This window comes from Agrilus planipennis, unplaced genomic scaffold (assembly GCF_000699045.2).
Source record: "Agrilus planipennis isolate EAB-ADULT unplaced genomic scaffold, Apla_2.0 scaffold25, whole genome shotgun sequence".
Lineage (NCBI taxonomy): Eukaryota > Metazoa > Arthropoda > Insecta > Coleoptera > Buprestidae > Agrilus > Agrilus planipennis.
Genome location: NW_020439112.1, coordinates 387,610 through 411,977, shown reverse-complemented (window position 1 = coordinate 411,977; position 24,368 = coordinate 387,610). Strand labels below are relative to the sequence as shown.

At 32.1% G+C, this 24,368-nt stretch overlaps 2 protein-coding genes across 2 annotated transcripts in view; one reads left to right on the top strand and one right to left on the bottom strand.

Moving 5' to 3' along the window:
- LOC108738083 (transient receptor potential cation channel trpm) overlaps nucleotides 1–24,368 on the bottom strand; it is a 35,078-nt gene that overhangs the window by 7,589 nt on the left and 3,121 nt on the right. The window contains 6 exon segments of the mRNA XM_025977572.1: nucleotides 472–625; nucleotides 810–966; nucleotides 1,324–1,460; nucleotides 3,448–3,607; nucleotides 4,138–4,366; nucleotides 6,079–6,241. Of these exon segments, the coding sequence (XP_025833357.1) occupies nucleotides 472–625; nucleotides 810–966; nucleotides 1,324–1,460; nucleotides 3,448–3,607; nucleotides 4,138–4,366; nucleotides 6,079–6,241 (1,000 nt within the window).
- On the top strand, nucleotides 1,626–2,696 carry LOC108739294. Its single transcript, XM_018473140.1, has one exon. It carries the CDS (start codon nucleotides 1,817–1,819, stop codon nucleotides 2,591–2,593), a length of 777 nt encoding a protein of 258 aa, XP_018328642.1. The 5' UTR covers nucleotides 1,626–1,816; the 3' UTR covers nucleotides 2,594–2,696.

The window sequence follows — 24,368 nt, the reverse complement described above, 5'->3', positions numbered from 1 at the left end:
ATGTTCACAAGCTAATAATTTAATGACCAATTCATGAACCGCAGTGCGGAGTTTACACACAAAGTGATAGGGAAGGAATAAACGGTCGCCTGGATGCATTTATATGCACTTAAGTATATATATATATATATACTAAAACCAATGTTACCTATGACCGTGATATTGCAAGTAAACATAAGTCCAGAAAGTTTCATGGCTCGAGGGAGTGTTTTGTGTACCGGGAACTTGATTTATATTTGTAACAAATTTGCCGTCGTCCGTCCGATGAAAAGTTAGTTCAACTTCATCCAACGAGAAAACGAACTACACGCTAATGTACTTTTATAAATTATATCGCATTGTGCATTAGACAGTTATTGGTTCTATAAATGCAAAGTTCTTTTCGACTTAGAGAATTTGAAAACCAATGAATAAATGTTTAAATAAACTGATTTGCTTCAAACTTTTAAAAAGTAGGTAATAAATATTTACCAAATTTCTTTTTCTTGTACACTGTAATAGTTCATTATATAAACGTTCAGCTTGTTCAAGTCCCACCTCGAAAGTTCTTTGGATTGTGCTAATTAAATAGTCTTTCATACTTTCCAAAACTGGCTGCTCTCCGGTATCAGAATCAGAGACGTATCTGGAAATATTTTTCCCTTTTAATTAATGCAATATACTAATAAATAATGTGTCTTATCAGTAAAAAATGACTACGATTTGATTTTAATTGATTCAGACATATTTCTAAAAGGCGTTTTAATTATCTTTTGTTCCACAAAATATTCTCATTAGTTTGATAATATTTTATTAGATGTCTTACATACTTGTGAACAAAAGCAATTAGGTCAGCAGCTCGACCTGACCCGTCACAAACTACTACAGGTACAGGAGGATTGTCCGTTACATATTCCAACACAGCTCTTATGGTATTTGTACCTCCTTCGATGACTAGACAAACCACTGGTGTACTACTATGAGTATCTAGAGAATAAGTAGTAATTTTAGATTTTAAAATTTGAAGAATTTCTTTTTTCAATCAAATAGATTCTTAGTATACTGATAATTACTTTGATAATAAATGTTTGGCAGGAAACTTTGGAATATTTGACACAAGTGATTAAATCATTTTCTCTAATACATTCCCGTTTCACGACTGTAATTAATGAAACTGCCGAAATGTATTAATAGCTCTACTTAGTGTCAACACCACGGGAGTTGAAATGGGGTGTAAATAAATGGTTCACTTGCATGAACATTGAAATATACTCCAAACGAAGGCACGTTTAATTCTAACATTTTTTACCTAATTTATTGGGTAAACAGTATATAATTACTTACACGGGTGAAGCCTTTGGTTTGAAATAAATTTTTCTAATTTTCTTCTAAGAACTATTTCTGCTCCATATTTTCCTTGTGTTCCATTGTCTACCAATAAAAAATATGCATGTCTGCTATTGAGGGCTGCAAATTTAGACCTTAAAGAAAAAAGGTTTACTTATAAATATGTAAGCGCATTGAAGACATTTTAATATTTAGTAATACATAGAGATATGAGTAAATTAAATAAACACGAAAGAATCTTACGACAAAATTAAAAAGCATTTTTGTGTCCAAAGTATTAATAGATGACACTACGACGAAAATCGTATATACAATAGGATAGGAAGTTTTTCATTATTTTCATTTGTCAATAATTGTATTAGTACTATATTATCAGTGGTTTAGAAATTTAGTTTTGACTGTCATGTGGAAGCATTTGAAAATATAAACCTCCAAAAAATCTAGAACGTTTCATTCACATTTCTTTTTTTTGAAAGTTTTTGGTTGTATAATGAATTTTATCGTACCATTATCAAAATTCATTGGTAAACGAAATTTATCGTGTAGTTTTTATCTTCGTCGTTATAATAACTCGTTACAGTTTCTCACGGATCACTCACACATTTTCTCGTCACCAATTAAACAAATAAAGGACGTACAAAATGGCATTTTTAACAAAACGGCCATTGCCAAACTCAAATCTATTGAAACACGCGGTAGGGGGCTGCTTTTTTTGCCATCAAAGAATTACACAGATCATCCCAAGAAGACACCCGAACTTATTTACATTCCCCGTCTTCTAAGATGGATGAAGGTAAAGATGAAATTGAGGCTTTTAAAAAAATGGGATCCGAATTTCTCGGAAGGTGCCTTCATATACGGAAGTTTAATGGCACTGTGCCGCATAACGGAAATAATCCACGAGGATGATCCCAAACAGCTCGTTGGTTTATTGACCGAACCAGCTAGATTAAAACTGACCGAAGACATGACCCATAAACTGTCAAAACTTCAAAAAGATATAATTCAATTAAAAATGAGCGATATTAAAATATTAGTTCCGGTATCCGTTAATTTCCGGCAAGTAGGTAACGAAAAATATTGCGATATTGCTGTTCGAAGTTTGGCATTAAAATGGCTCGAAAAGAAGGGACAGCTGGTCCTGGTGGCATTAGAAGCAGAGTTCAGTAGAAATTATACGGAAGGTGCAAAAGCCGAATGGACTATTAGCAACTTTAATATTTTAGAATGCGCTCTATTAAACGAAATATCATCGACTGCAAGATAATCATTTAACAACCAACTAATATTCATTGCATAAAAAAAGGAAAAGCGCAATCAGAAACCAATAATTTGTAACAACATCAAAAATAAACTTCAGGTCAACTCAATTCGATTTGTTTAAGATTATATGCGTTAAAATACACGCAAAGGTACTGAAAATCAGCTATTGATGAAGCACAAACTTCCTTCTCTTTTCATATGCTTTCAACTACAAAATAATTTGAATAAATATTTTTTGTCATGATAATTAGCTGCTTGAGACGTTAAATCTGATAATATAATATCATAAATTTCAGTTCAAATAATAGTATTTAGACTTTTTTAACAACGCAATATGAATTTCAAAATATTTTGCGAACATTTTATTTATTGTTCTTCGTAAATCAACTACATAAAGACAGGTTTAAGGGACGACACAAAACAGAATTTAATCCGATTAGAGGATCATATGCAGTCAAGCTCTGAAAATAAGGATAAAAGGAAAACATTTTATCCTCAACGCACAACACAAAATTCGTGTAATAAAAGGGATTTACATAGTTCGAAAATAAAACGAAACGACAGAGAACAGATCATTTCATTAGCTTAGTGTAGCGAAAATTATTTTAAGGATTCATCTACAGGAATGAGAAAAGAGTTTGTAGCCGATTTATATGCAATAGGACTTTATCTATTTCTACAACACAATTTGTAAATGAGATATTAATTAAAAGGAGGAGTAATGCATGAATTGTTGGTTTCTAAAAAGAAATTTTTTGAGAATTGCATTGGCAATGTTCTACGAAATTATTTTAACATGTTCCAGAAACTGTTTTCAAAATTTTTTAAAGAAATCCCTTTAAAACTTGGGTCATTTACCTCGGTGATGATATAGAGTGAAATGGGACATCGCGATTGAGACCGATAAGTTCATGATTGTTTTCAACTATTCCCCAAGGGGCGATACCCAACGAAACCACCCTTCCACTTCGTTGAGATCTTTCTGTAAGTAAGGCATCGCCCACTTGACGAGTAACACCTGAAAATAAAGACCAAATTAATTTCTACTTTACAGTTTCCATTTCTTCTTGTTTTAGGATATAGTCATTATAGTCAATACACCTGTATTGGATTTGATTGTGCAGTTTTAAATTCATTAGAATGATGTATATAAGAAAAGGTATTTTTTTTATATCAGTCACCTCTGAGCTTCTGTATCATAAATTGCGAATTCACTTCTTTGTCTGAATTGAACATCAAAAAAGAGAGCATCTTTTGATAGATTTAGCATCATTTGATGTGAGATATAGGTGGTTAGTAATCGACCAGTTATTTTTTTGACCTTACCTATTACCCTCTATATTTTTATACTTTTTTAACAGTACCTACATATTTAGAAACGTAACTGATTTAAAATTGATCGTGAAATTTAAAATGTTAATGATTATGTAAGCACAGTCCTCATATGATATCCTTTTTAAACACAACACCCCATCGTTTATCCCTGGTTACAATATATCCCCACTTTAACCATTGGCTAGTCAATTAATTTCTGATTTTGTATCTTACCTGTGTTTGTGCCTCCAGTAAAGATCCAAGCTCCTGTAGTTTTGGCAGCTTTTAACAGTCCTTTTCGTAGAACCTTCTTGAGCTTGGTTTGTAATTCAAAGTTAGCTTTGCCACCCTGAACTGTGATCAGAAGCTTTGGGAGTTCTAAATTCCATTCCCTCGTAAATAATTGGAATAACAACTCAGGCCTGGTGTCGTANTTTTTTTTTTTAACGAGGTATTATATAGACTTTTGTACATATTTAAAACTAAAAGTCTTTGTTTACAAAACGTATCGGTACACATATTAATAAGTAAATATTATTCATTAACTAATAAGGATTGTATGGTTTTCTCTTTTTTTAAATTAAAACGGATCTTTTATTTTATTTATTTTCAATTTTCTTTAAAGTTACTTTTATCCTGTGGATAGTTTTAGAAGCATAAACAGTTAAGTTTCATATTAGGTTTCCATGTAAATAAATTTAAAATTTTTATTTGGATTTGAGTTACTTAAACCCAAACAAAAAAGATTCAACTTCAATCAATTTTCCTTACACGTATATCATAAAGACACTTAAATTTTTATATTAAAACAAACAAGATTAAATATTAACTAAGATTAAAAAGAAAAAACTATTCCTGAATATAACTGGCCAGTTTTAGAACAGGGTATCTAACATGTTTCACTCTTTTTCGATTCAATCAATGCTGAGTGAGTTTTGTAGATTAAACTTTGATACAGAATTGTTGCCACAAAAGTAAAAAAGAAACATGTTTTTTAAAATCAGTTCCTGTTACAAAAGCCCAATGCGGGAAAACTTCATGAATGTTTTAAACGTTACAAGTGACTCCTTGAATACATGTTTTGCTTGTATGAATGCTTAATGAAGTCACAGTGGGACGATTTATGAAAAATTAAAAGGAATACAACCTGGCAAGGCTTGTAATTCTTTAATTCATAACTATGTTAGTTTTCACCAAGTAAAAACACAACTTTCTTCAACACTAAAAGAAATAACTGATTTAAATCGGCTTTAAAAAAATCATTGTATATTTGTTCCAACAAAAACAAAAAGAAACATCATTATAAGAGAAAAATTAGAAAAATGTCCTACATGAATTTATAGGTTAAATTTTATTTTCATTATAAAAGTACTTATTTGACGTTTTGTCCTACTGGTTATGTTAAATATACGTATATAACTCACTAACAAAAATAGTTATTGTACTTTAATACTTTAATTTTAATATATCAATTAACATCGAATTTTGATTTAAGGTTATGTGTTTTCAATTATAAAAATAACCAAGTATTATCATTAAAAATGTGTAGTATGAAAACCTGCTATTCCAATTTTTAAATGGTCTTTTTACGAGTTACTGTCCGATTGAGATAAATTATTAAATTAATAATTGAATTCAATATTTACGTAATTGCAACTTAAAAATTGACAGACGAAGTATACTCCACAACGCATCAGGGGTTACTAACCAAGAAATCACGTGTAATTGTTATAAAGATATTCGAGGCGTCTGGTTGGATGTTACTTCTTCCCGCCATCTATTAACCAATCAGAAATTGGGTCAAATAAACCATGCTGTTTGTGTGGGTGTTGTTTGGTATGCGGTTGTAAATAATAGTAAACAATCTGTTCATTCAATCAGTAGCGCCAGGCGCCTCAACATTCATTCATTGCTGTATAGAACTTACAAAGGGGATAATTTAAGAATTTTTAAACCGATTTTGGTGCGGTTTACACCAAAATTTAAGAAATTTTACAGAGAATGATTATAGTTTACAAAATTTACAAAAAAATTTCACATTTGCTTAAATACATATAAACAAAAACACAATAAATATGAAAATGTTGCACAACAATATGCTAATAATTGAAATTATGAAGGAATAATACGCTATTGGGTAGGCAGAAATTCTTCATTATTATTATGATTATTTACCTGAGCTTTGGTAGGATGTGGCCCCCCTTGGAATTCTATGGTACCATAAGCGTCTGTAGGTAGGGGTCTAGTATGTTTTGATGGCTGCCATATTTCACCAACAGTAGGTACATCTTGATCCGACGAAACAGTATGTGATGTCGCTAGACGACCACAACAACACCTGTAATAAAATAAAATAAATTAGGCAACGATCACTACTGAAATATGCAATCCAACATACATCCTCTATTACCAAAATGCATAAAGTGTTATTAATTGCTATGGATATCGCGTAACAGTTAACTAAAATGCAATGAATAATAACGCAGGTCTGCGATAAAAAAGTTTTTTGTATAAATTTACCTTAAGCATGCAAATGTTGGTCTATAATTTGCAAATATAAACTTTGTTTTAACGTATCACGTCACATTTTTTCTTGATGTAGATTAATATATGTAAATGTATATAGCTCTTTGAATCGGCAAATTTATTTGTTTTTTCACAAAATTAATTTTATAGCTTATATTTCTATTTAATACTCTCTGACTGAGCATTATATTGTCTTTTACTTTATTTTAGATAGTCTGAAAGTAACTATAGTCGTTTACACCGCCTGAAAAAAAAAATAGTTTATAGCGCGCCATTATTGAGAGAGATATAATATTAACGTGTAATAAAAGATTGTGTTTCATTTATCTTTAACTATGGCTTCTGTAAAAACAATTCAAATGTATTTTTTTACATTTGCGGACAATATACAATAGTTAAGCAAAGATTGAATATAACAGACTTTGTAAAAAATGCTTATTAAGCTTACTTCAGAATGAAGTTGTCACCAAGATAAACACTGGGTTACGATAAAATATGCCGGTTATGTGTTGAAGTGTTAAGACAGTGGACTTATGGTAAATCAAAATCATTGTTATTCGGTATTTCTGTCCAAATTAGAATGCAATTGGAAGTCGGAGTGAAAAATGTCATCAATACGAGTTTGAAAGAAGAAAGTATTGCTTCCACCACTTTACATTAAACTTGGTTTGATCAAACAGTTTGTAAAGGCATTTCGACTTGACAAACGGTGATTATTTCATGTTTAGATATCGAGGTCATGTTTTATATAGGTTTTAAGCATATACAAAAATCGTAAGGACACAAAAAAATCTTTTTAAGAAAAAAGTCAATTCAAAAATCACGTTTTTTTTGTTTATTTTCGATTTTTCCATGCTTTAATATTATCGGAGGTATTTTTAACCAACATCATCGAAAAGAGCATCGTTAAAAACATAGAAACACTGGTTATCGAGTATTTTTTCGTCGCACTCATTACGTGGTAAGGATTCAAATGGACATGTGTTCTCTGAGCATTTATGGATTAATGTGACGTGACATAAACCATATGAATATCGTTTTCTATTACTTTTAAGACAATTACGACAAATATTAACAATTTAAGAAAAAACTTTACAAAAAAAAAAATTTCGCAGACCTGTGTAATCAAATCGAGAATAAACAATACCAGCGACCAACATAAAGCACAAAAATAAGTAAATTTATTTTAGGAATGCTTCACAGTAGTTACAGTACCAATTTTCTCATCGAAATTGTAATAGCGCAGCTGTTTCCTTTTAATTAAAACCAATCAAAGAAGAGTTGTTACGATTAATTAAACAATGTATGCTTGTAATGTTTTGTGTTTATAAGAGATTAGGATATAATTATTCTTTCTTATTACTTGACAGACGGTATTAAATGGCATTATTGCAATTAATTTTTTTTAATTATGACGTTCTAGTCGCTAAAGGCATTCTTAAAAATGTTACATTTTCAAACATGTGCATATAGGTACAAAAAAAATAGAAAATAAGAACAACCTACAATTTAAAAATAAATAAATAATAAAAATAAGACGTAAACTTCAGTACACTTACTTTAATTTGATTAATTAGGTAATATTATATTATATTGATTCAAAGTGATTTTTTAGTGTTAATTACTTGTACTTGTACATTTTCCTTCGAGAGCATATATATTGTAGGTAACATCATAAAGTTAAAGTCTACTAATAATAATTAAATTATTCAATTTCAGCATTACTTTGAAAATGCGCGAAGAAGTGTTCTATTTAATTGTACAAAAGATCATAAAATTGTTAGATGTAACGAAATTAATCAGAAAGTGATAGTACTGGTATACTGGTACATCATTTGAGAGTTACAGCTTCAGGCGACTCTTAATCAAATCAGTCCAGAATAATACGATAAGAGACATATTTCTCGAGAAGAGATTAAAGGAAAATTAAAAGTAACGTTCCCTTTTTGGTGGAAATATTTTACGAATCGATATAACTTTTGATTAATTAGGTTATAATCTGACAATTTTATGATATGCATAAAATCCGTCTACATGACAAAAACGTTTAGCTTCTGCAAGCTTCGCAGTTTATGTTCAGTTGATAAATTATGAGAACATTAAATTATGAAGTCAACTATCAACCCTTTACATTTTTTATCACCATTCAGCCATTTAACGAGGTTCGACAGTTAGTATTAATGCATATAAAAATGTTAAGTTGTACGAGTCACATTACAAAATTTGAATTGATAAAGATGACACTAGGTACTAAAGATAAAAAAAATTAATTATTTTTAAAACCGTCAAAAATCACGTACCTACCCTTAAAATGGTGAAGCTTTTTTATTTTTCACCGCATTTTTAATATTTAGAGTTTACTTTATATCATTGCTAATTTTTCAGCTTCATTGAATAAAATTTTACAGATGTGTCTCGAAAGTGTTTTTTGTAAATAAATAAGTAATTGTACAAGAGACAATAAACACGCCAACAATTTAAGAGTAAACGATTTATTTACCAAATGAACATTGGAAATATATGCACATAAATAACTAGATATTGCAACCATACTGGAGATGACAGTTTGTTGTAAAGTTTTTGACGTTTTTATTTTCCTTTTTAATTTTTTATATCATCAATAAATGAGTATCTTATAGGAGGGTGTGTTGGAGCGATAGTGATGGAGTTTTTTTTTTAAGAAACGTTAAGGACTGCATTAAAATTGTAATAGATTCATTTCATTTAAATATTCATCAGTCTGCCATAATTAAGAAAATTCACCCTTTTAATATGCTAATATGTATTATACATATTTAAAAGTGTGTACTTTTTCCATCTTGCACGCTTTAATAAATTACTTATTTGAATCTTGAGGCAAGGGCACCCCTATCAAATAGATATGCAAATATTAAATGTCAAGAGCGGGGTGTAGTTGTTCGGATTCAAACAAGCATAAATATTCAAAGAATAGAGTAACTGAGGCGAATAAACAAGCATTAAATTGGAGACACCTGTAGAAACTAGAGATGTGAATTTAATATAATTTTCTCTGACACACGAATTGTATTTTCATTAAAAACTTATTAGATGCCTAAAACATCCATGGGCAAGGTTTTTCTTACAAATATCTAATAGTTATTATCAGGCCTTTAGAGAAGTATTCCGTTTTGGGGGAGGGGGGCGCAACATTTTTTTTCAACTAAAGTTTTTATACACACGTCCAAAAATATGCATTTATAAAAAAAATTATTATCAAACATTAATGTTGAATCAACTTAATTTCATATCACTATAGAAAATAAATAAAAGTAAAACTAAAATACTGGTATGCAAGGGAAGAAAAAGTAGGGAAAGAGCGAATATAAAGATAGGAGACGAAAAATTAGAAGAAGTGGCTGATTTTAGATACCTAGGAAGTCAGATAAGTCAGGACGGAAGGTGTAGTAGGGATATAAAGCAGAGGATAGCGCAGGGTCGTGTCGCCTTTAATAAAAGAAGTCACTTCTATGCTCGCGAACGGTTAATTCAGAAATTCGAAAAAGGTTGTTAAAGGTGTATGTTTGGAGTACGGCGTTGTACGGGTGCGAAATATGGACAGTGGGCGCGGCGGAAAAGAAAAGGTTAGAAGCGTTCGAAATGTGGTGTTATAGGCGGATGATGAGGATAACGTGGGTAGAAAAGGTTAGAAATGAAGAGGTGTTGGAAAGAATAGGAGAACAGAGGACTCTATGGAAGTCAATAAAAAATAGGCGAGATAGGTTGGTAGGACACCTTCTCAGGCATAAAGGTCTAGTCAAAGACATATTAGAGGCAGAAACAGGAGTAAAGAGGGGTAGAGGTAGACCTAGATCAGATTAATGTTCGCAAATAGTTAAGGATGTTGGCTGTTCTAGTTTTATGGAAATGCGAAGTTTAGCTCAGGATAGGAAAGAGTGGAGGTACATGTCCAACCAGTCTTAGGACTGACGACCTTATGATGATGATGACTATAGATTACTTCAAGTTAATAAGGTCTAACTGTTTGATGCTACTATCATTGCCTTGCCTGGAATCGATCCCGAAAAACTTAAAGTATTGATATTAATAAAAGAAGTATCTAATACAATAGGTTAATAATAATAACGAATTCGCCTGTTTATGTTTCATCCGTAAATCCACCATATTGTTAAGGTCAAAAACATGGCAAAGGTCTTTTTGGCTTTTTATCATCGTTAGGGCATCAAGTCTCTATTCTTTAATGATGGACCTAGCTGAATTATTAACTATTTTAAGTAAACTAAATTTCTTTTCGTTCGAAGCCACCGCCGAAAAGCTCGCTGTAAATGTTACCTGACAAAGACGAAAAGCTTCTCTAACTGCATAAGAATCGCTTAGAACTTAGGCATGTGATCAGGTGGATACAGCAGAATCAATTTTTTAGTATTTTCACTTGTAATATTTTTTTTTGTCTAAGAAGTTCTTGGGAATGCTTGATATTAAATCCAAACGTTCTACAACCATTTTGAGTTTGTCTCGTAAAAAGTGTTTGTAATTTGATCTTAAACGATTAAAAATTCTTTTCTATAAAACATATTTATATCAAAGCTCGCTGCATTGGATTCACAGTTATTAATTACTGCCGGAAGTTTTCGTTTTCGGATTAATTTTAACATAAATTTTGGTACTTCTTATTAAGTTTAGAATTTTGTTGTTGTTCTGTTGAAATTAGGGATTCTCTAGTTCTATTAATAATAATTTCTATAATGTTCCAGTCTTCCGCTCCTGTTTATCCCGTTTTTACAAGGTTAGAAACTTCTAAATTATTATAACGCACATTAACACAATTAATAATTTAGAAGCCCACGAATCTACATATACATGCGATAATAGCACAGTGAAAATGGTTTATCTTACAACAAGGATTCTGCATCAAAGAATCCTTTACACTAATTACGTATTTTTTTATTGAAATATACAAAAATAATCTTTGTGATGTATTTGAAATAGAAAATGCAAACTACGTATGAATTAAACAAATTATTATTTTATTTATTTCAAAAATGAAATGCTTGTTTTAATTGATGTTCATAAAATGTAAAACTGGTGTACTTTTTCGAGTAGTGTTGATATTAGAGTTGATTTAATTTGTATTAACCAGTTAAGAATTGGGGAAATCACTATCTACCCATGGAATCTAAGCCGTATCTATACATATACAGGGTGACCGGAAATTGCTAGTATTTCTGTCTGGAGAAGGAACTCGTAAAATTCGGATTTTTGTGACAGAAGTAGATTTTCTAGAAAACGGTGCATTTCTTACCTACAAGTGATAGAGGTTGAATCATTCCAAATTAATGATGTTTTCTTCTTCCTAGAGAAATATGAGCAATTTCCTGCTACCCTGTATACCGTAGTTCGTATTCAACACTTTCAAAACAGAAATTTTAACATTATGTAGTTTATTCTATACGAAATTCATTGACGCTGGCTCATGAACCTTGGCTTTGTGATCAGGGCGGTAATAAAAATAGAAATTTAACCATTATTCGGGAAAATCATTCAACAAAGCTTTTTCGCCCACACATCTATAAATAATTTTCCGATACCCGTCTCCGCAACTGTTTTGGTATGATAGACATACTTAAAACAAAGAATAAGGCAAAGTCAGATCGTTTATAATAAAAAGCAATCACTATTGTGCTCGAGATCGGTTAATTTAGAAATTCTTTTGAAATTCGAAAGTAGGAGGCTGTTAAAAATATTGTGTATACGCTATATGACAAATTTCTGCAATCGTACAAATTTTTAATACAAATAGTAGCAAATTTAGGGATAAAAACAATTTCTAGAGAAAATGAAGAAATTATAGTCAAATTCACCTTTACCTACCATTAATTAACATTATTACTAATTAGAGTACTACTTTCTAGAAATATTTTTCTGAATGAAATATAGAAAAAATGCTGAAAAAGAGGAGGNATTGTGTTAAAATAAGTGCGATTAATTTCAATTAATTTTTTAATTGAACAAAGAAATTTAATTTTTTTACGTGTTTATATTGTCAAACTTTATAGAAATGTATTTATCTTCTCCTTAATTTAGATATATACATAATCTCTAAGATTTCAGTGTAGACAAAATTCACCTTTACCTACCATTAATTAACATTATTACTAATTAGAGTACTACTTTCTAGAAATATTTTTCTGAATGAAATATAGAAAAAATGCTGAAAAAGAGGAGGCATTACAAAGATTAGAAACACATTTTCTCAGACATGAGAGGTTTTGTGGTTGAAGACCTTGTGATGATGAGATATAAATTCCAAATTAGAGTGAAAGAACAAGTTTACTTTATATTTCAAAATTTCGATTGAAAATACTACTACTGACAATCTACAAGAAGAATTTTTATGGGTTTAATTTCAATACATTAATGTAAATATCCATACATTTAAATGGACCTTGTTGGAGCATACGTAATCCTAAAATGTAGCATCGTACTACAGGTGGCGTTTACCGCGCCATTTGTCGTATTTTCTAATAAAGTGAATATTCATTTTAACATAATGGAATCTACAAATATACTCAATAAATTCCTATTTACTCACTCAGGCGCTATAAACTTTGTAAACTGTTTTGTACAGTGAAATGAAACGTACGTATTCAGCAAATAACTACACCAATTTATCAGTAATTTAAATATAATGTACCTATATGTCAGTTCCCTCTAAAGTTCAAACAGCCAATATACAAATCTATAGTAACTGTTTTACGTAGTACTTACAGCTATATTTGCAAAAAGCATTAGTTTCCGCATGGATGTTCAATTTCCACGTCCGATAAAGTAAATAAGCCGCTCATTAAATAACTACAATGTATTTTAACAAATTGTGTGTGGTGTCGATTTTTCAGCTACTGGTTCAAGAAAATATAAAAATATTTGCTGTTCCAACAGTATTTATATGTAATAATTGATTAATTAAGGTAATTCAAGTGTAAATCCACTGAACAACATGTTAATTTTGCAATTTCAAAATGAGTGAGTGAGTCATTTTTGATCGTAACTATCCTTGCCTTTATTAAATTTTGAATTTGAATTAATATGGGGATGGAGGACCNAGGATGTTTGGGAGGTACAATCGGAGACAAGAGTGCATAAAATTAGAAATTCGTGATTAATTAGGTTTTGCAGCATATCATGAGGTAAATAAATACTATCTATACTAATTGTAAAAAAAAAGTATACAGTTTGAGAGAAAATTTGGAATTTGACCAAAAACTTTGAATAAAATAAGAAATAACGATTAATATGGAAAATTTTTAACTGACTTTTGCCAGTGAGTATGCCTTGATTTCAACTTCGAAACAAAAAAATATTTAGTTTCAGTCTCTATTAATAATGAGCGTAAAACTTTTTAATATGTTTAAATAACAATTAAAACTTTAAAATTGCATTTATTTCAGACAATTATAAATATTATCATTTATATTATCAAGTAAAAACGAGATTTTCAGCTAATTTTTCATTTTTTCCTCGATAACCATTTAGTGAATTTGAATAACCTTACGCTAAAGTGATTCTCCAGAGTTCAAGTTACTTATTATAAAAGTTTGAAATTTCTCGTAGCTTTTTTTCTGTTAATAAAAATAAATTTAATCTGTTCGGTTAACGAATCTCCATAAAATGACGTGTAAAATTACAATCTTTTAAAATTTCAATAACTTTTTAAAGGTTAGTGAATCGATTTGCAATTTTTACCGGAGTTTTAGAATTGAATTAGGAATTCTAAATTTTTACTTGTTTCGTAGCATTTTGACATACCTCCCAAACATCCTTAAGGGCTACTTTAGTACTTAGATAAAAAAGTTATGTGAGAAAACTCGAATTAGGAAAAACCTTAAAAACAAGAAAAATTACCGTCTTCAATTTTAACGAAAAAAAAAAGCAATTAAAAATGATACTCAAGGTTCAACTTATAGATATGTGTTTTTTGTTTGAAATTTTATCCAATCTATCACCAATCCACGATGCGTGATGGCAATAGTTCTGAGAATTCGAGTTATTGGTTATCGCTAGGCGTTGATTTTTCCGAAAGAAATTAATAGATATAGAAATAAAAAGGTAATTTACAATGTGAAGTTAGAGAAATTAGAGTTACAGAGTTTGGGATAAATGTAAAATAATATGTATGTCAAGGAAAAAAAAAGAAAATGTCGAGTTAAAAAACATTTAGGCTTATAGAAGTTCGAGTTACAAAAGTTCGACTTTAAATATGCTGCTGTTAGAATGTTTTATTTTCAGAAAGTTCAAAACTCGTTTTAATACTCTACTGCGTCTTTTGCCCATTTTCGTTTACGTAAATCCCACTCTGCATTTTCATTAGTTGACGAAATTAATTAATTGGTCGATTAATTTACATTCGAAACGACTAGTAATTGAAAGGAAATTGCCAGCTACAAGTACAGCACACTGTCAAATTTTCTACGTAATCTTCTTAAAATTAGTCCCGCCAGAGACGTGTTCATGCAAATACTTGGCTTAATGATACATCGGACCTGACGGCTCGAAACCGAACTTTAGACCTGATTGTAAACCGCGGGTAAATATGAACAACCGACGAAACCGTTGATAAATGTTGCCACGGGTTGTTGAATTTCGGTCTTAAATCAATGCAGGGCACATCAGGTGCTGGCCAAAACGTTGTTTATATTTACTTACGATACCATCCGTATTTATTGGCACTGTTACTGTTAATAAATCAACTAAGTTCAGTAGAACAGGGTGCAAATGTAAGGGATTATGTTAGTAAGGTAATTCAAATAGGGGAGATAGTGTAATCAGGACATGACAAGGAGTTCTCATTATCTATCCAGTTGATTATTGCAACCCTATTTACTTGTGGGACAGATAGAATTGTGTTAAAATAAGTGCGATTAATTTCAATTAATTTTTTAATTGAACAAAGAAATTTAATTTTTTTACGTGTTTATATTGTCAAACTTTATAGAAATGTATTTATCTTCTCCTTAATTTAGATATATACATAATCTCTAAGATTTCAGTGTAGACAAATCTAGTAATTTAGTAATAACAGTAAACAAAATTTTCGACAATTTTTAGAGAAAATTAAAATATTGACATTTTTGGTCACAAAATATATTCTCCAATTTAATACTGTGAAGTTTTTTGAATGAGAAACACGTTTATAGTAACAAGATAATAAATGAGTGCGATTTTTTTCTGGCTTCAAGTCGTTTAACACAAACTGAACAAGTTTGTCCGAGAATAATAGTTCTGTCGGACACATCGAGAACCCTAAAAAACGCATTGTGTTCCTTAATGGAACATTTTCAGCGATAATGACCGCCAAGCGTACGTAACTCTCAAGTTCAGTAACACGACACTAGAAACATCCTTCTCGCTAAATACACATTAAACTAGTGGATTTTATTAGTCTATGTAACATATTGGACATATAAGCGACTGTAAAAATATAATGCTCTTTTAGCTCTTTTATTATCGAGGGTTGAGTTGTGAGCAAAAGTTGTACGAACATTGTTAGGGGTGTAAATTCTTATTAATGATAGAACGTAATACAGCGTCCTTCCATCAGCTGAGTACTTTGAGTACTTTACAAATTTTCCTTATATTTCAAGTTTTCGGCGCATTTTTTGGCAAGCACTCTACTATAGTCGATTCTGAAGTTAGAACCTGTCAAAACTAGTACAACTGAGTAATAATACGAGTTGGACCACGCGTTTCCGTTTTGGCCGTCCATTTTGACCCAAAAGACGGCAATAACTGAGGTGTGTCGAAAGTTGGAGATCAGCGGCAGTCCTTTGTAACTCATCATCATAAGGTCGTCAGTCTTAAGACTGGTTGGACACGCACCTCCACCCCTTCATATCCTGAGCTAATCTTCGCATTTTCTTAAAACTAGAACAATCCACATCCTTAACTATTTACGAACAGTAATCCAATCTAGGTCTACCTCTACCCCTCCTAACTCCCGTTTCTGCCGCTAATATTTCTCTGACTAGACCTTCATGCCTGAGGTGTCCTACCAACCTATCTCCTCTATTTCTAATTACCGCGCTCTAAACATACAACTTTAACAACCTTTTTCGAATTTCTAAATTAACTGTTCACGAGCATAGAAGTTACTTCTTTTTGTTGTGCTATCCTCTGTTTTATATCCCTACTACTCTTTCCGTCCTTGCTTTTCTGACTTCCTAGATACCTAAAATCAGTCACTTCTTCTAATTTTTCGTCTCCTATCTTTATATTCGCTCTTTCCCCTACTTTTTCTTCCCTTGCATACCAGTATTTTTGTTTTACTTTTATTTCTTTTCATACAGTACTGTTTTGTCATTACCGCATCCATTTTATTTAAAGCTACCTCATCTGCAAATCTAAGCATGCTAATTTTTTCTCCTGTATATATCTCCCTACTTAAATACTTAAATACTACTTGTCTTAAATGATGTTGATCGCGTCTTCGATGTATAGATTAAAAAGTAGAGGTGATAGTGTGCATCGCTGTCTGACTTTCTTCCTAATATTTACTTCTCTACCTTGCTGCTCTAGTTCTATAACTGCCTGTTGCTCTTTATACAAACTAAGCATCACTCTTCCATCTTTGTAACTCATCCCTACATTGTTTTTTAAATCTAGAAATTCTACGTACGCCGTCTTTCTGTTTTGTATAGTTTTCTTTATTGTTACCCGTAAAGCTAGAATGACCTCCCGCGTTCCTCTATTTCTTCTGAACCCAAATTGATCTTCCCCTAATAGTTCTTCCGCCTTTTTCAATCCTCCTCTGTACAATTCTAGTTATCATTTTTAACAACTGTACAAAAAAATATTTAAATTAAATATACCTTAAAATATAAGTCCATATTGTGCGTCTGGTTGATGGGATATGTACAAAAACATAACAAAAATTTGCCTTTAGAGTAGAACACAAAAGTGATAAGCTAGATAGATTATAATAATTATTATATATACAACTAGCGGTCTAGTTAAGTACTAGAATCCAAAGTTCTAAAGAGTTTGTCTATTGTATAACAGCATTTTAGAGAATGCGATTCTGAAAAAAAAAGAAAAAGGACGAACTAAGTCCTCTTGAAATCTGCCCACAAATTAGCTTAAAATATTTCAATTAAAAAGTATTCAAATTTGAATAAAATTGCTAATACTGTTGCATATTTAGGTCACTGGTGCAAAGTAGGTACATGAAAATTATTTATTTAAAACTGCAAGCTAATACGTTTTTACGTACTGTATTAGTAGGTCAATTAGCAACCGTTTAAATAGCGAAATCAATAATTAAATGATCGAATCAAGTCAAGAAGTCGACAGTCAGGAATCGAACTTAAGATCACAAAAATACAGGATGGTGAGGCGGCTTGCCGCCATCACTTCCCCTGTGATAGTTCCTTGCCATTACTTCGTTCCCCAATTATATTTAAAAACATACAAATTCGCTTTTTTGGACATGGTGGAGTGGTAATATCTCCAAATAAATACATAAAATACGTATGCAATTTTGTACATGCATAGTAATTAATATTCGTTTGATTTTACTAACAGTTGACAATTGTAAAAACTTTATCAAAGATAACCGTTCCATATGATATGTAGGTACAAGTGTTATCGATATTTCTGACAAATTGCATATATACATGTTCGTTATTGGTTTTCAGCGGTAGTTCGTGACTTCAAATGCTACGTATATGATAGCACAAACAGTTACAGCCGTATGGTATAAGTGCAAAATCGAACTCAAAATTGTTTTTGTATTGGATTGGATGACGCCTGAAACACCCATTACGATAACTTTTGTCATCGTTAGAAACAAATGTTGCATTGTGCTGTAAGTGCAGTATGGCGCCTGTAATTGAGTTTGCTGTTATGTTATTTTCATTTCTATCTGTTGTAATTTTAGTTTTTTTATTAGGCATTATCTAAAAACAATAAACACTGCATTTTTTTAGAGCTAATCTTCGCATTTCCCTAAAACTAGGACATCCCACATCCTTAACTATTTGCGAACAGTAATTTAATCTAGATCTATCTCTATTCCTCTTAACTCTTGTTTCTGCCTCTAATATGTCTCTGACTAGATCTTCATGCTTGAGTCCATAGAGTCCTCTGTTCTCCTACTCTTTCTAATACCTCTTCATTTCTAACCTTCTCTATCCACGGTATCCTCATCATTCGCCGGTAACACCACTTTTTTAATGGTTTTAACATTTTCTTTTCCGCCGCGCCCACCGCCCATGTTTCGCACCCGTACAGCGCCGTGCTTCAAACATACACCTTTAACAATTTTTTTCGTCATAATAGCAAAAATCCCTGAAACGAAGGTACAAGCCCAAGAAATGTAGGAATTGTGTATACTAGAATTTTAGTAAATAAGGACCTTCTATAATTTGTGTTTTACAATGTACCAGTACGCATATTAAAGCCGAAAAAATATTGGAAATGAGGAGGTAGGTATTCTATGAATCATCAATCAAAAGGCAAATAGAGATCTTAAGCTGTCCAGTTTTACATTTATCATTATGGATCCTTGTTAAGGATCATGATTAATTTTTACTCGTTAATATAAATTGTAAGTAGTTTATTTACATAGTAGCGATCCGCCCCAGCTTTGCACGGGTGCAATGCTGAATGCTGATACTAAATATATTTATTTTTTGTTTAGATTATTCTCGAGGAGGTCAAATCTTCAAAAGACACCTCCTTAACATACTAAATATACTACAGAATGTCTTTATATACACCATTCACAGCTTTTTTGTCATTAGACAATACAAACCGGCTTCCCGGCCGGTATCGCCGCAACCGCTATGTCCCTGCATTTTAAATCTGTAATATCTTCGAAAATATTCATGTAAATTACATGCTCTAAAGGGCCATATTGATCTATATTAAATGTACAATGTATTTAAAAGTACTTAATTGGATAAGGATTAATGCTGTATTGCTTAAAATCGCTTCGTAAACAAGCCATTATTTCTCGTAAAAAGTAAAGGATAAAAAATGATTATTGTGGGTTATTCCTAACAGATAGACATACACCATCCTGGACTTTTTTGTAGACCCTTTGAATGTGTACAATACTGTAGTATATTATTTTGATCTATCTCGTATAGTACAGCCAGCGTTTGCAAAGTAAGCGCAAAAAATGTGTTTATTTACGACATCACATTAGAAACCTCTAAAATTATTAGCGTTTCTCTACTATATTATGCATGTATTGTTTTGTTGAAATGAAAAATTGATCATTAATCGCACTTATTTTAACATAATTCTACTTGCAATAATCAACTGAAAGAAAATCCCATGTGATCTATCGGTCATTATTTTTCCCTTAAAAAATACGTTTCGATCAGTCATTATTAATTCTAACTAAAAGACTAAAACAATTCCGTTCTATAAATTTAGTGTTAGGATATTTTTACGGTTGGAGGCAACGGGGTGTAAAATGTAGTAATTTATTACACCAACATAGGGGTTAATTTTGGAAATCCAATATTATCCGCACGATTTAAACGTCTGCTTTCAAATTAATGTTGCCGTTCAATCTAATCTACACCGAAATAGTCCTTAGGTTAAGATTATTTGATGGGTAGTTGTTTGCTATACAACTGGAAAGCAAATTAACTGACTGAGATTGCTACATACATACGTATATGTAGACACAAATACACGTATGTATTTGTAGATATGTACCTAAAAACAGAAGATGCTCGAAACGTAACTGCATACACGACGATACTGGCGGTTAATTATCAAAATTGATCATGCGAACAAGGACGTTGAACTTAAGCAACATTTGTGATTTAATCAGTTTGGAAACTGAAATCGATTTTCATATTTTCTTGAAATCACTAACCATTAATCTTTTGAATTCGAAGTGATTTTTTAGGGATTAGCAGCTAATCATCCTTTACCACGAGCAAATTATTTATGGGAGTTTGCCGTAAATTTTGTGTAAATTATTTTTGAACTTCGAGAACTTTTGGGGATAAAATTTTCCACTGATTTCGCAAAAGAAATTTTTATTTAGGGATTAGCACCAAATCACCCCCCGAAGGGAGGTAAGATTTCGTTTTACCACGAGCAAATTACTTATGGGAGTTTGCTGTAAACTTTGTGTGAATTATTTTTGAACTTCTGGAGTGGGGGTAAAACTACATTTGTAGCAATTTCGCGCATTGCTATCGGGTTGTTCGGAAAGTCATTTCGTTTTTTCCCGACAGACGATTTAATTGTATTCTTTTGCACCCAACTTCACATTTAAGCCGTATACTTCTTATATGCTTTGAGAGCTCATATAGCAAGGCTTGTGTGTGAAAAATTCCAATTAATTCTACGCAGTAGTTTTTGGTTGGTGCCCTTTTAAATATGGAGAGCGATAAGCAGCATTTTCGACATATCTTACTGTTTTACTACAGAAAGGGTAAAAATGCTGTTCAAGCCAGAAAGAAATTGACTGATGTGTATGGAGAAGGTGTGTTGACAGTACGCCAGTGCCAGAACTGGTTCGCTAAATTTCGATCCGGCAATTTTGATGTCGAAGATGCACCACGTTCGGGAAGGCCGGTTGAAGCTGATAAAGACGCGATAAAGGCATTAGTTGATGTGAACCGGCGAATAACAACACGTGAGATCGGATTGAGGTTAAATTTATCAAATTCAACAGTTTATGACCACTTGAAAGGCCTGGGATTATCCTCGAAGCTCGATGTATGGGTTCCCCATGTTCTCACAGAGAGAAATCTGTGTCGCCGCATTGACGTCTGCGATTCGCTTCTCAAACGTCACGAAAATGATCCGTTTTTGAAGCGCATCATCACTGGGGACGAAAAATGGGTTGTATACAACAACGTCAAACGCAAGAGGTCATGGAGCAAAAAAGATGAACCGGCTCAAACCATTTCCAAAGCCGATATTCACCAAAAAAAGGTGATGCTGTCTGTTTGGTGGGATTTTAAAGGAATCGTTTTTTTTGAGCTTTTACCGGATAACACAACGATTAATTCGGAAGTCTACTGTCATCAGCTGGACAAACTGAATGATGCACTTCAACAGAAAAGGTCAGAACTAATCAACAGGAAAGGTGTAGTGTTTCACCAAGACAACGCGAGACCTCACACAAGTTTGGTCACTCGCCAAAAGCTTTTACAGCTTGAATGGGATACAATGCTACACCCACCATATTCTCCAGACCTGGCACCATCGGATTATTATTTGTTCCGGTCACTCCAAAATTTTTTAGACGGTAAAACCTTCACCTCAAATGAGGAGGTCAAAAACCTCCTCGATCAGTTTTTTGCCAGCAAAGACCAAAAATTTTATGAGCGTGGAATTATGCTACTACCAGAAAGATGGCAAAAGGTGTTAGACCAGAACGGTCAATATATAATTTAATAAAGTATTTGTTTATTATACGAAAACTGTCTTTCATTTCCCCAAAAAAAAAAACGAAATGACTTTCCGAACAACCCTATATTTTGTTACGGCAAATTCTCATCAGGCTAACTGTTGTCACAAATTATTTTATTATTAATAACAATCGTCTTAGCTGTTGTCTTGCTAATATTATACGCATCTAATCCATTTACTTTCCTAAATTAAAATTTGTTCATCACAGCCGATTGCTTGATATTTGTTTTTTTATTACAAGTGAATCCTAATTTTTAACCGTATATCAACGTACGACATATCAGAATTTAGTTTCACGGTTTTTCAAATCGGTCATTTATTATTATTATTTAATACAAGGATTGCGGTTGTAACAGACAAAGTTTTCTTCTTGCTTTTTCTTGTTCTATTGGAACAAAGTTCTAAAAGCAATTTCAAAAACAAAGGGATGATTGTGTTCCACAGAAAAGTTTTTACTGTTGGGAGAAACAAACTTGCAATTAAAGAATAATACTAGAACTTGTCAGTCGTTGAATGATTACTGGGACTTTGAGAGATGATTTTCAATATTAAGTTTGAATTGCTTTACCAACAAGTATTCACATAATTAGATGTCTGTCAAGCTGCCACACCCTCATCACAAAATCGCAAAACGACTTGACGACATGAAAATTTAGTGCTTTACTTGATTTTAACACTAAATATATAAAAAAAAGAAATTTTACCATTGTTTAAAAAAAAGGGATCTACAAGAATGTTCTCGGAATGAATGTTCTTTATTCTTATGTCAAGGTAACACATGGTTCAAATATACAAACTCATCACTAATTAAATCACAAAAAAGCACTAAATTCTTATGCGAATGGTTGGTTGACAGACCAGGTCTCTATCTTGTAGAACGATAATAAACAGTATATGCAGTAGATAAAGAAAATTTTATACCTTTTACTATAAAATATTTACTCATGTACCATAAAAACGTTTTGCTTAGATTTTTTGCCTATTTTCTATTGTTTATTGTACACAGGGTAATAAATGGGTCAAATAATCCATTGGTTTCTAATTATATCTCACAGCAAATGATACTAACTAAATCGATCAAAGCAATGCCCTCTTTGATGTGTAATTGATAATTAATTAGTTGCAAACAATGGGACACCAAACGACAGACGTATATTAAGTTAGCACGACAAAGTTATTGGAAAATGGATGAAGATTATAAACCAATAAGATATGAATTTGAAATTGCTCATTTATTTTGTTTTCATTAAATTCATTTTCTTATTTGTAAGATAATATTGTAATTAAATCCTATGTAGAAACTGCCAGAGTAGACGATTGGATGAACTTTTGCCCAACATTGAGTTGTTCAACTTTGGTTGAACGGAGTTCATCCAAGGTTGGACCGAGTTTGACTATATGTATTACCTTCTGTTGATTAAGTATTATTTTTTTATTAATAAAAATTATTAAACCTGCATTGAAAAATTATTAATAAATATTGTTATTCATCACCATCATAAGGTCGTCAGTCCTAAGGCTGGTTGAACACGCACCTTCAACTATAACAACCCTTCACTATCTGCGAACAGTAATTTGGGTCTACCTCTACTTCTCTTAACTTCTGTTTCTGCCTCTAATATGTCTCTGACTAGACCTAGAGTCCACTGTTCTCCTATTTTTTCTAACATCTCTTCATTTCTAACTTTCTCTATCCATTTCGAAAACTTCTAACCTTTTCTTTTCCGCCACGCTCACCGTCCATGTTTCGCACCCGTACAGCGCCGCGCTCCAAATGTACACCTTTAACAACCTTTTTCGAATATCTAAATTAACCGTTCGCGAGCATAGAAGTGACTTCTTTTTATTGAAGGCGACTTGAACCTGCGCTATCCTCTGCTTTATATCCCTACTATTCCTTCCGTCTTGACTTCCTAAATACCTACAATCAACCACTTTCCCTACTTTCGTTTTGTTTAAGACTTAATACACCTGTATCTGCTGACTTTAAGCACGTTTTACTGGAGTTTTATTCTGTCTCTACGTTCCTGTCATTCGTTTCTCCCAGCTCCTTTAGTATTTCCTTTGTCCTTGTATCCCGCGTTTCGCTACATTTTAGCTTTTCTAAGTCAAGACGTCTCCTACCTTTCTTCTTTTTCAGAATTTTCAATTTAAGATAGGTCTTCATAACTACTACGTTATGATCGCTATCTATATAACTCCTACAGGCTTTCACTTGATTTTTAAATCTTGACCTAACAAGTATGTAATCTAACTGATATCTTCCTAAATCACCTGCCATCTTCCACGTAGGTATAGCGTCTCCTAACGTGATGGTTAAAGTTAAAGTATTCGCGACGGTTAAGTTATGTTTATTGCAAAATTCTATCAGTCTATCTCCGCTATCATTTCTATTACCTAATCTAAAAGAACCCGCTATTGCACCGTCTTTTACCTTCACCTATTACTGCGTTGAAGTCTTCTACAACTGTTACGTTTTCCTGCTTTTTAACTAAACTTAACACGTGAGATATAGATCT

Coding starts and splice junctions, on each gene's coding strand:
- LOC108739294 (XM_018473140.1), top strand. CDS start 1,817: ATGAATTTTATCGTACCATTATCAAAATTCATTGGTAAACGAAATTTA.